This window comes from Oenanthe melanoleuca, chromosome 21, assembly GCF_029582105.1.
Source record: "Oenanthe melanoleuca isolate GR-GAL-2019-014 chromosome 21, OMel1.0, whole genome shotgun sequence".
Taxonomy (NCBI): Eukaryota; Metazoa; Chordata; class Aves; order Passeriformes; family Muscicapidae; genus Oenanthe; species Oenanthe melanoleuca.
The window spans coordinates 2,238,052-2,248,915 of NC_079354.1; the positions used below are offsets into that span (position 1 = coordinate 2,238,052).

General features: G+C 46.3%; 1 protein-coding gene across 1 annotated transcript; it reads right to left on the minus strand.

Annotated features, from left to right (window-relative positions):
* Positions 1-775: 775 nt before the first annotated feature.
* PPIH (peptidylprolyl isomerase H) lies at positions 776-10,628 on the minus strand. The gene is made up of 10 exons (XM_056508301.1): positions 10,162-10,628; positions 9,783-9,847; positions 9,224-9,247; positions 8,687-8,731; positions 8,251-8,293; positions 6,225-6,317; positions 4,639-4,726; positions 3,842-3,882; positions 2,572-2,660; positions 776-967 (listed from the first exon to the last, which is right to left on the minus strand). The coding sequence occupies exons 1-9, from the start codon at positions 10,480-10,482 to the stop codon at positions 2,592-2,594; spliced, it is 789 nt and encodes a 262-aa protein (XP_056364276.1). The 5' UTR covers positions 10,483-10,628; the 3' UTR covers positions 776-967; positions 2,572-2,591.
* Positions 10,629-10,864: the final 236 nt, after the last annotated feature.

Sequence of the window (10,864 nt, forward strand, 5' to 3'; positions counted from 1 at the left end):
AATGTGGTCTTTGAGAAGACTTTCAGCCAGCAGCTAAGGAATAAGGCACACAAGATGGAAAGCTGGAACCCTACACATTCCATCTTGAAGGGAAATACAATGGGATGTAATTAGCCATTGCAACAACAAAGAGGTAGTAATGGATTGCCATTCTTAATTAATCTGGGGAAGCTCTGTGACCCCTGTATGCAGGAAGTGAGACCAGCTAATGGCAATGATATAAATACATTAGGCTGGAAAAGTGCTCCTAAGCCTGGGCCAGAAATAAACTGTTTTTCCTGGTGAAAAAATGGTGAATTTGGGTACCAGCAGCCAGAAGTGCAAACCTCAGCACAACACTGCCAGGCATAACTCCCTGAACCAGCCTGTTGAGAATCATCAACCCTCCTCTTACAGGAGAGCTTGCCCTCTGCAAAGTATTTGTGGGGCTGGGGAGGAAAGGACTGAAGTGTCTGTGCTTCTTTTATCACCTGATGTTCTGCAGGTATAAAGTGATATGCCTCAGGCTGGAGAGAAGTGAGTGTCCTCAGCTGCTGTGCAATCCTAGGAATGAGGAATCCTGACAGCCAGAGCCAACATTTCAAACAGCCATGAGAGAAAATAGCACAGCCAAGCCTGTGGGAGCTTCCTCCAAGCTCCTTTCACCCCTTCTTTCTCTCAATACCACACAGTAAATGTTCCTGACTGAACCAGCCAGGGATAATGCATGTTGCTCCCAGCTCTTCTCACCTGGAGAAGAAACCATGCCCACAAATGTTAATTGATGTGCACTGTACATGTTTAAAAAAATTCTTTATTTACATTTCAAAATGTTAAAAAAAAAAAAAAGGATGTCCATTATTAAATAATTTCAAGAGAACCTCAAGAGCATGGGTCTGGCCTGTGGAGAAGTCTGGGGCAGTGGGTGAGCTGACTGGAATTGGAATTGCATGGAGCCAGCACAGGTCTAATCACCAGTAAAGGAACACTGAAAGGAAGAAGAAACAGGTCTGAAATGCTGGACAGCCATTCCTAACAGATCCTACAACAGCCAGGCTGTGCAGTGACACTGGGGGGGCACACAGTGATTTTAGGTGCATGCCAGTAGCTCCACACACCAGCTCTCATCATCCAGTGAACTCAGGAGCCCTCCTGGGTCTGCCTGCCAGGCAACCACATCTACTTCTGCAGTTAAAAGCTACAGTGCCTGTTTCTCTCAGCTGATTTTCAAGGATCTTGACAAGTAGCTGATGTGGATGTCTGACATCAGGCAATGCAAAAGCTGTTCTCATCCCCAGTCAGATGAGAGACATGAGGGTGCAGCAAGGCTGTTCCTAAGACCTGGCTGGGAAATAAGGGAGGTGCCACCAGCCTTGTACCTATGAATAAAAAGCTTCCAGGCCCAAGCTGGGCATTGGCCAGAGATCCTGTACTCCAAACTAAAATGATAAGAAAGTCTGGGTCTGAGGGCCACCCTAAAGGGAACCCAACCCTTCAGCACAGCTCTGCAAGAAAAGGGACAGCCTTGCTAGCAGGCTTTTTCCAAAAGCCTGTAAATGCCACCAGAAGTACCAGAGGAATGGAAGAATGATTACATTCCCTGTTGTCACTTCATCAAATAGCAAGAGCTCCCAAGAGTCTGAAGTGCTGCAGGTCTCCAAGACTTTATTACAAAAGAGGGAACATTGTGGGCAATTCCAGTTGCCTTTGGGTATCATTTAATGGAAGGTCAAAAATTGTGGGTGTGTGCTTTTGTCAGAGCTGCCTCCTGAAACTTGGAAAAAATCAGCACTCAAAAGGATAATACAGCAGATTCTTGACAAGCTGCAGCCCAACACACTGAATTCTAGATAGATTTGTTTAAATATCTGTGGTTTTTACAATAAAGTAAGCAGACAAATGGAAACAGAGTACTGTATGTTAGCCTGAGATTATTGGTTTAACCAAAATGAAGACTGAATAACAGTAAACAGTGGAAACATCTCCCTTCAGATAAGGACAGTGGTACTTTTTTTCAAGGTAAGGTAAGACTGTGTAAAATGGTAATTCCTTGGTCCTTCAGTGGTGTCAGTCCTACAGCTGTACTGAGCAAGGAGGCTCAAGTCCTCCCTCTTTCTCTCCTTTTCATGAACCCTGCCTGTCCCACCCATGGATACTCTACTTTTTGTAGCTGTTGGAAAGTTCTCCAATCTTCAGGTCAAAGTGAGGCCTCCCACCAACCAGACTGCCTGGGTAATGCCAGATGGATTTCTGCTGCAATTCCCTTTCATCCACTTTAGAGAGTTGAGGCTTCAAGGCAGCCTAACCCAACCCAAGAAAAAGCTCCCACAAACCCATCTCCCCTCAACTGCAGCTGCAAAATCTTATCCCTGCTGTGCTGCCTCTGGTGTTTGTGCAGCTTGGAGGGAAGCCAGTTTTGGGACTTCAGTTGGCTAAAAAGGAATGCTGTTAGAGAAGCACTTCCTGGTGTTTCACTGAGCTGAGACAGCTCTCTGCAGGTTCAAAGGAATGTGAAAATAAGTCAAGAGAAAAGTAAGAAGCAGAACAGAGCCCAGAGTTCATGGCACTGTGCCTGTGAAGACTGAGACTTACCACATTGCTCCTTCACCACTTCACATTTCTCCACACTGAGAAATCACAACTGGCAACTTGGGTTTGTTATTGGGACCCGTAGGCACATTCTGGGGACAAACAAATCCAGAACATCAAAACTTATAAAAGCAGTGACAGGTACTAGAAGATTGGCTAAGAGGTATCTCTGTAACATGAGGAGCAGGGAATTCCAGACACAGCTCTGAGGAACAGAAAAGCACCATTACACATCTGGCAACAGGCCCAACCATAAGCTGGTGAATTCTCCCTTTAAGCAGAGGTTTGGGACACAGACCAGAGGCTGGTCCTTTGAACTGGAGGGAAGCAACAGAGCAAAAACTGGAGAGCTCCTCACGAAGACACTTGAGGCTGCCCTGGCTTTGATACTAAAAGCAGTTGCCACAAGCAAAACCAACTTGGAACCATACAGGTTCCATACAGGAAGGAAAGAGACAGTGCCAAAGCAACCTTTATTCTGAACCTCCTGATGTGCTGGACTCAGCTGTTCTCTGAATCTCTAATTTTCTTTACTTTGTTCTCACTGCACTGATACCCAAAGCAGGCTCACCACAACCCTCCAGCAGATTATACCATGCTGTACAACTCCTTCCATGTGACCTTTTCTCAAAGCCCAACACCTCTGTGTTTTTCCTGCTTTCTAGATTAGAGGTCTTTATGCACATTATTTCACATGTGTCATGGAGTCAATGCTGGATATCTCAAGAGAACTTGCTGCTATTTGTTAAATCTACTCATTATCCTGCCATGACACCCAGGCCTAATGCTGGCAGCAATTATCACCCGGACTGAATTTATCTTCAGCTCCTGGAAGCCCATCAGGAGATTAGTTTAATTTTTCTTATTAAACATGCTGATCATGGATCAGCAGAACTGATGATTTTGCATCCACTGAATAATCCCAGGCAATAGCAAAGAAGTGAGATGCTTTACACTCTTGTCTGAGCTGCTGATGGAACAACTTTTTAATTCAGCCTCCTGAACAAATGCAAAGCAAATAAAGCCAAGAACGCAATCCCCGCTCAGAGACCATCAGTCACAAGGTCCCAGCATTTCCAAAGCCAGCTCATATGACAGCCTGTGCTTCAACAGATTTCCTGCTACACTATAATGATGACAACCAGTTATCAACACTGGTATTCCCTGGTATCCTGTAAACAGACAGCAGGAGACAACAGGACAACCCTACTTAATCCTGCACATGACTTTGCATTGCAGACGTTCACAGGGAAGTAGCCATATGAAAACTTACTTCAATTTTTCTCATGACCAACAGCCCATCGACAATTTTACCTAGAATGAGAAAATTTATCCACTTCAATATGGCTATTTTTTACCTTTGTTCCCCCCCACTCATCACAAGTATATGCATTTTTGTCCTTCCTGAAAAGCCCTGTGCAGTATGTAGCTTTTGGGAACTTCAGGGTTTGTTACTGATCTATAAACTCGTAAAGGAAACAATCCCTCTTCAAACATTCTCCACACTCAGCACAGATTAAGTGCCTTCTCCCATCACAGGGGTGGTGTGTGTAGAAATTTGGGGTTTGAGACCATCAGCTTAAGTCTGGCTTGGAACTCCTACAGCTCAACCAGCAGTAAATGCAAGTTAGCAGATATGGTTTCACAGAATTACTGTCCAAAACTCTGCTGATAGTGGAGAAGAAAGGAACCTTCCATTCATCTGTGCCTTCTGCACTGGCACAAGGATTTGTGTACAAATACAGTACACTGAACACTGATCTGGATTAAAGCTAACCTGTGAAAAAATGATTCAACAGTGATCCATCAGATTGCCCAGATCCCTCAGACAGCACAAGGAGGAGGGAAGAAGGAGCACTGAGCAGGCACCCCAGGGAATGATCACAGCTCCAAGGCTGCCAGAGCTCCAGGAGAATTTTGACAATGTTCTCAGCAACAGAAGTTGGTCCTGATGATCCCTCTGGTCCCCTCCCATCTCAGAAGATTCTGATTGTCACTATTTATTTGAACAGCTGCCCTGCAGGGATGTCTGTGAGCTGGCAATCCAGGACTTTTACTGCAGCTACTCACCAAACACAACGTGTTTCCCATCCAACCAATCACACTTGGAGCACGTGATGAAGAACTGGCAGCCGTTGGTGCTTGGACCACTGTTTGCCTGGGGGTGGAGAATGGCAAAATACAAGTTTACAATTTCAGACTGGCCAAAACTGAAGGCAGACACTTAAAGAAAAGGTGTTGCTCAAGACTGTAATATTTTTAGTTTATTTCTAGACAAACCAAAGGAAACAAGATCCATCTGCAGGAGAGCACCCTGTGCTGGGATGTAGCATGTCACCACCTCTGGTCACACCACAATGCACAAGAGCCACGTCACCAACTATTTATTATTTTCTATAAAGGTGTGTTCAATAAGGCTGTGCCAAAGTCCAGGCACTAGAGCATACTCCTGAAAAAAGGCTGAACTTTTTGGTGATGAGTATTTATTGGCTGCAGCATTACCCTGAGGAAAACTGAATGCCAGAAACCAGGGCAAGGAAAAAAACTCTGATTTCTGGTTTTGGGGAGGTTTTCTCAGAATAAAAATGTAAAAATTAAAATTTCAATGATCATGATGAGAAAAGTAACAGCTGTATTGGTACAGGGCTCACAGGAACTGTGAGATGCAGATGTGAAATTTTATTCACACCCAAGTACAAAACCCAGAGCATTTGCACTCTGTTAAGAAAACATCTCTGCAACACTGAAGGCTACTCATGATATTGACAACCAGGAGCTACTAAAGCAAATTTCCATCCTGATGAGTGAACTGGTCAAGTTTTGCAGCTGAAAGACTGCAAAGAATAGGGTCATCTTGGCTTTCTAGTTAATGCAAGTCAGCTTCAAAAGGATCCAGCTGGGATTCATGATTTGACCCAGTATAATGATTTCAGAGCCATGCCACTTTAACACAAAGCTGGCAGCACTGGAGTGAATCCTTTCTCTCACACCACAGCTGCTTAGCTGGGCCATGACACCTCTTTTTGGGCCATGTTTTCAACATGGATGAATAACTAACCCAAATAATGAAATGTCCTAAGCAAGTGGTTTTAAGGGCAGAGCAGCTGAAAGAGCTGGGGAAGAAGCAGTTGTGGATAGGAACACTGAAGCACTGGTTCCATTTGCTTTCCATTCCAAAAGTCAGGGTATTGTTCCTACCAGACAATGTGCAATGGTTGCAGTTTCTCCTACTATGTTGAAATGGAAGGTCTGTTTTAAAAGACACCATGGTAACACTGCTGTGGCTTTGGAACTCCCAAATCTCTCTGTTTCATCCTTGCCAAGGTCAGTGTTTGATAACAGTATCAGGAAAGAAGAAAACACCACCAACTCACAACTGTATGAAAACTGTTAGAATTAAGCTCTTCTGAAAGCAATCAAGCCAAGCCTGTCCCAGAACTCCAACAGGCAGCACAGAAAGGATGCTGCAGGATCAGGACTATTGTGTTACTCTACATATTAACCCATAAGTATCTGTTTGACCAGCAGTTACAAAGCAGACCTTATACCCAATGGCAGAGATTCTGCTGTCCAGCAAATACTGCATACACTTAGGAAAAGGCACAGAGAAAGTACCAAAAACTTTTTAGTCCACAATGTCATTATTTTATACTCACCATAGAAAGCAGGCCAGGAGCAGAGTGTTTCAGCTTGAAGTTTTCATCTGCAAAAGGACCCCTATATATACTGGCTACACCAGTGCCATCTCCCTGCATGAGAGAGGTACCCAGTCAGCCACAGCATTTACTGTACCAACTGCTACAGAACAAATCCATTTAAAAATTAATTTAAAATCTCCAAGCAAGAGGAAAAGGCAAAAAGGATGTTTTGTACTGCCTTTTACTTACACCAGCAGTGAACACATTTACTGTTTCATTTCTGAACAAGAACAGCAACTGGTTTCTAACTACAGTTCACCATTCCTATGTTGGCAGGAGCCCATGGAGATGGTAAGTTTAAGTCCAAGCCTCTCAGAGTGAAGTGGAGGCTACAGATTGCTTGGTACAGATCCATCAGGACTTGGAAGGGAACAGGGAGGAGACACAGAAGTATGGGCTGGTGTGACAAAGAATGTAGAAGTGGTTGCATGGCAAAAGTTGGCTTACAGTGGGTTTATATATTTCACCCTATTTTCTGTGACTTTACCAGAAATAGGAGAATAGTCTCTCTGTCCTGCATGGACAGTTTCTAAAATAAAGGTTTTCTAGTTCGTGCTGTACTTTCTACTAAGTCCAGACATCTTGTGCTTAATTACAAGCCCAAGCACTCAGATCTCAGGACACAAACAATGAAAGCAGCAGGGGCTGTGACAGCCCACAAGTTCAGAACTCTGCAGAAGCCTGGCAGATGGTTCACATCAGACTTGGGGGACTGCTGAAAGGCCACCCTGCCCCTGGGTCCAGCCTTGCAGAGGTGTTCCTGTATGATGACAAAAGGACTGAGCAGGGACCCTTCAACAATGTCCTTAAATAAGCTGCAGTGAGGAACCCTCCAGGAAAGCTGTAGCAGCAAAGCAAATGAGTGTCTCTGGTATAGTCACTTATTGTCACTATTGTCACTATTGTGACAGTTAATTCCATTTCTGTGTTGAGCTTCCCTTTCTGTGTCACTTCAGACCCATTTCTTCTGCCTTGCTACAACTTGTCTCCCTTCATTGCCTTTCTGCTTAACATATATGATCTTTATCAGGCCAAACTTAACAGAACAATAAAATATCAGTAATATACCACATGCAGCTCCACATCTTTTACTCTACTTGCCCAGCTCTTGTTTGTTTTCCTCCTGCTCTCTGTAGTTTACTTAAACTTTTGGCTCTGAGACAGAAACTTGCACTCTGTCTCAGGGGTCAGTGTGACTGTGCTTGCTACCCAAGTGGCTCTGTAATAAATATAACATACAAATTCCAAATACTGGAGCAATCTGTAAAACTTGTTGAGGTGAGTGGAAGTAAAACACTGGGACATCTCAGCAGTGTCACAAAAAGTCTGGTGTTGCTGTGTCATTACTTCTCTCAAATTCTTTCATACAACCAAGTTTTATATTGAAAAAGCTTTATTGCTTCCCTCATCTTTTGAAACACTTCTAAAAATAAAATAATTTTACTAGGTCCTAGAACAGTGAAGGGATCCTGTGGCCCTTCAGCCTTACTCATATATTCTGCTCGTCCCCATGTCAGAGCACAACCACCATTGTGGGTGCAAAGTCTTTTCTATTTTGGGACAATTTAGTAACAAAAGGCTAATTTTGATTGAAATGATGTCTTACATTACACACTGGGTACTGTACTTAGGGTCTATCTACAATGTGAATTGAAATTCACAGAGGCTTTTGTCTGGAGGAGGATAACAGAAGGGAGAAGGAAAAAAGTGCAAAAAAACATTTTCAAGTTTTGAAAGCTCCCAGGGTATTGCCAGGCTATTGTAGAGAGAAAATATTTTGGGAAGAATGTGTGTTCACCCAAGGCTCCAGATTTGTTTTCAAGTGGTCTGTTGCAGTAAGATGGCAGCAATGCTATGAGGACACCTCCAGTTACTACTGGATACCTCAAAAAAGAAAGAGATCCCACAAATCAGCACAGACCCTTGGAAACAGCAGATGTTATAGCACAGAGGAAAAGGACAAAAGGAGTACTGGAGTACATACATTTACGAAGTCACCTCCTTGGATCATGAAATCCTTTATTACCCTAAAGGAGTAAAACAACACTTAGTGGCCAAAGGCCTCAAGATCAGTGTAAGGTGAAAAGGGGTTTTGCCTTGCTGTGCAACACTGGTTAACAGTATGTGAATGCTGCAGACTAAAATCTACAACAAATACTAATTAGTGGTTGATATGAGGTCATTTAGAACTCATTGCTTTTGACCAGGGATAGTGATTAGGTGATAGATGCCATATCTGCCATGGCACACCAGAAACAGGGGATTCCTCCCAGGGGGGAGGGCAGCATCCCCAGGTCCCCCAAAGCTCCCAAATTACATCAGCCATGATCCACAAATGTCTCTAATAACTCAAGGCAGGTCACAAAATCCCATATGGCTCAGGCTGCTATTTAGTGTCTAAACAACAATAGATGGTTTACCTGTGGAAAGTGCTTCCTTTATAACCTATAGGGACACCATCTTTCCTGTAAGGAAGTGAAAAGGAGAATTATTGCAACCTGATGGATATCCCAACACAAAATTTTCCTAGCAATTCAGAGTCCCAAAGGGTTGCCCTATACATCAGCAGGTGCCTTCAGATGCAATCAAGTGCTGCAGCCTCTCAGCTGCTGCTGTTGGAGGCAAAAAGAAGCCTCAGTGGGCTCTGCACAAGAAACTACTCTGTTCCCTGCAACACCCACACCAACATCTTCATGGGATCCCACTGCAATATGCAGAATGAGCAGGTGGGCTTTGCAGACAAGGCTTTTTAGAGCCACCTGGGCACAAAAAATTCATATCAAAAAGGGAAACCTGCCATCTCTGTGAGTCTCCAAGCCCCTCACAAGTTCCTCAGAAAGGATTTCTCTTCCATTTTGTATTGGTACAACATGAAAAAGTTCAAGACAAACTCCTTCTAGCTCACCCAGCCCTGTTTCTCCAGTGGGACACTTAAAATGACATGACAATTCACTTACCTGAATTCACCTGTACAAAACTGCCTGGCAAACAAAAAGAGAGCAGAGTGTTAGGTGTATATGAATTCTGAGGGCTGCACCAACCGGTGCACATGATTTCCCTTATTGTGTCAGAGATGTTCCCAGAGAAACAGGAATAGGAAATGGCAGCTCCTTCCCAGTGCCAATTCAAAACATTTTCTGTGCTCTTTGTGGTGAGGAGGTCAGAGAGTTAACACCAAGGCTGTAAGAGAGTGAATGTGGGGCAGGCACTGTGTTTGACAGAGAGCAGGGTATGTCCATCCCTCCAATGGAAGTGGGATTTCACATGGTGCATCCCTCAGCTGATGGCAGGAGAATTGGGGGCCAGGAGACCTCCACCATGGCACAAGGCACTGCCTGCTCTAAATGCAAGGAGCAAATCAGGAGGCTCCAGAGAGGAAGCAGAGGGGGACCCCTTCCAGCCAGAGACCAAGGTGCCACAGCATCTCTGAGAACAGACACAAAGCAGGTGAAGCACTTTGGGACGGGTGTCAGCAAAAAGCCATTCCTGCACCAGGAAGCCTTTGCAGCTCATTACCTGAAGTTCTCTGCCGTTTTGGGTACAACATCTGCGAACAGCTCGATCTTCATGCGGCCGACCTCCTGAGGAGACGGGGCCAGGTGAGTGTTCCAGGCCCCCTCACACACAAATACACACACACACACAGGGCCCACTCGCACAAACCCAGTCTCCTCATCCACCCCCGCTCATCCCCATGCCCACAGCCCCTCCTGATGCAGCCCTGCTCCTCACGGCCGCAGTGACCCCACAGCCCCGCTCTCCGCCCGCCCCTCACGGCGCTCCCAGCGCTCCCCACACGCCGAACCCCCGGCACCGCCCGCGCTCTCTCATCCCCTCAGCACCCCGGCACCCCCAGTTACCCCCGCAGTGCCTCCCCGTCCCGGGGCACCCCCACCTGCCCGCCGATGGTGACATCGAAGAAAACCACGGGGTTGTTTGGATTCGCGGCCAGCGCCGACATCGCGGGGAGCGCGGCAGGAAGCGGAAATGGCGGCGGAAGGCGGGACGGGCTGGGCCGGGCCGGGCGGCGTGAGGGGCCGGGGTGTGTGGGAGGCGGGCGGTGAGTGCCGGCTGGGTGTGTCCCGGTGTGTCCAGGGTGTCCAGGCTGTGTCCAGGCTGTGTCCTGGCTGTTCTGGGTGTCCGTGCTGTGCCCAGGATGTGTCCGAGCTGTGCCCAGGCTGTGCCGAGGCTGTGTCCGGGCTGTCCCGAGCTCCATCCCGCTGAGGGAGCTCAGGGTCCCAGAGCAGAGCGCTGCCCGGCGGCAAGACCTGCCCGTTCATCTCCACACACACATCTGAGCCCAGCTGGGCTGTACCAGCCACAGTGTGGCCAGTGGAACCAGGGCAGTGACCACCCACCTGTGGTGAGGCACCTCCAGTGCTGGGGTCAGTCCTGGGTGCTTCACAACAAAAAAAACCAAACCAAACCAAACAAAACATTGCGGGGCTGGAGCATTTCCAGAGAAGAGAATAGGGCTGGGGAAGGGTCTGGAGCACCAGAAATAGCTGAGGGAGGGCTCAGCCTGGAGAAAAGGAGGCTCCAGGGGAGTTTCTCACTGTCCACAACTCCCTGGCAGGAGGATGCATGTGAGGGCCAGG

What these genes read in the sequence shown, in the direction of transcription:
- PPIH (XM_056508301.1), bottom strand. Translation starts at nt 10,482, where the DNA reads ATGGAGCTCGGGACAGCCCGGACACAGCCTCGGCACAGCCTGGGCACA. An exon ending in ATGTCACCATCGGCGGGCAG is followed by an intron (nt 9,848 to 10,161) that starts GTGGGGGTGCCC and finishes CCGTCTCCTCAG; the next exon opens with GAGGTCGGCCGCATGAAGAT. An exon ending in AAGGAGGTGACTTCGTAAAT is followed by an intron (nt 6,318 to 8,250) that starts GTATGTACTCCA and finishes TCTCTCATGCAG; the next exon opens with GGAGATGGCACTGGTGTAGC.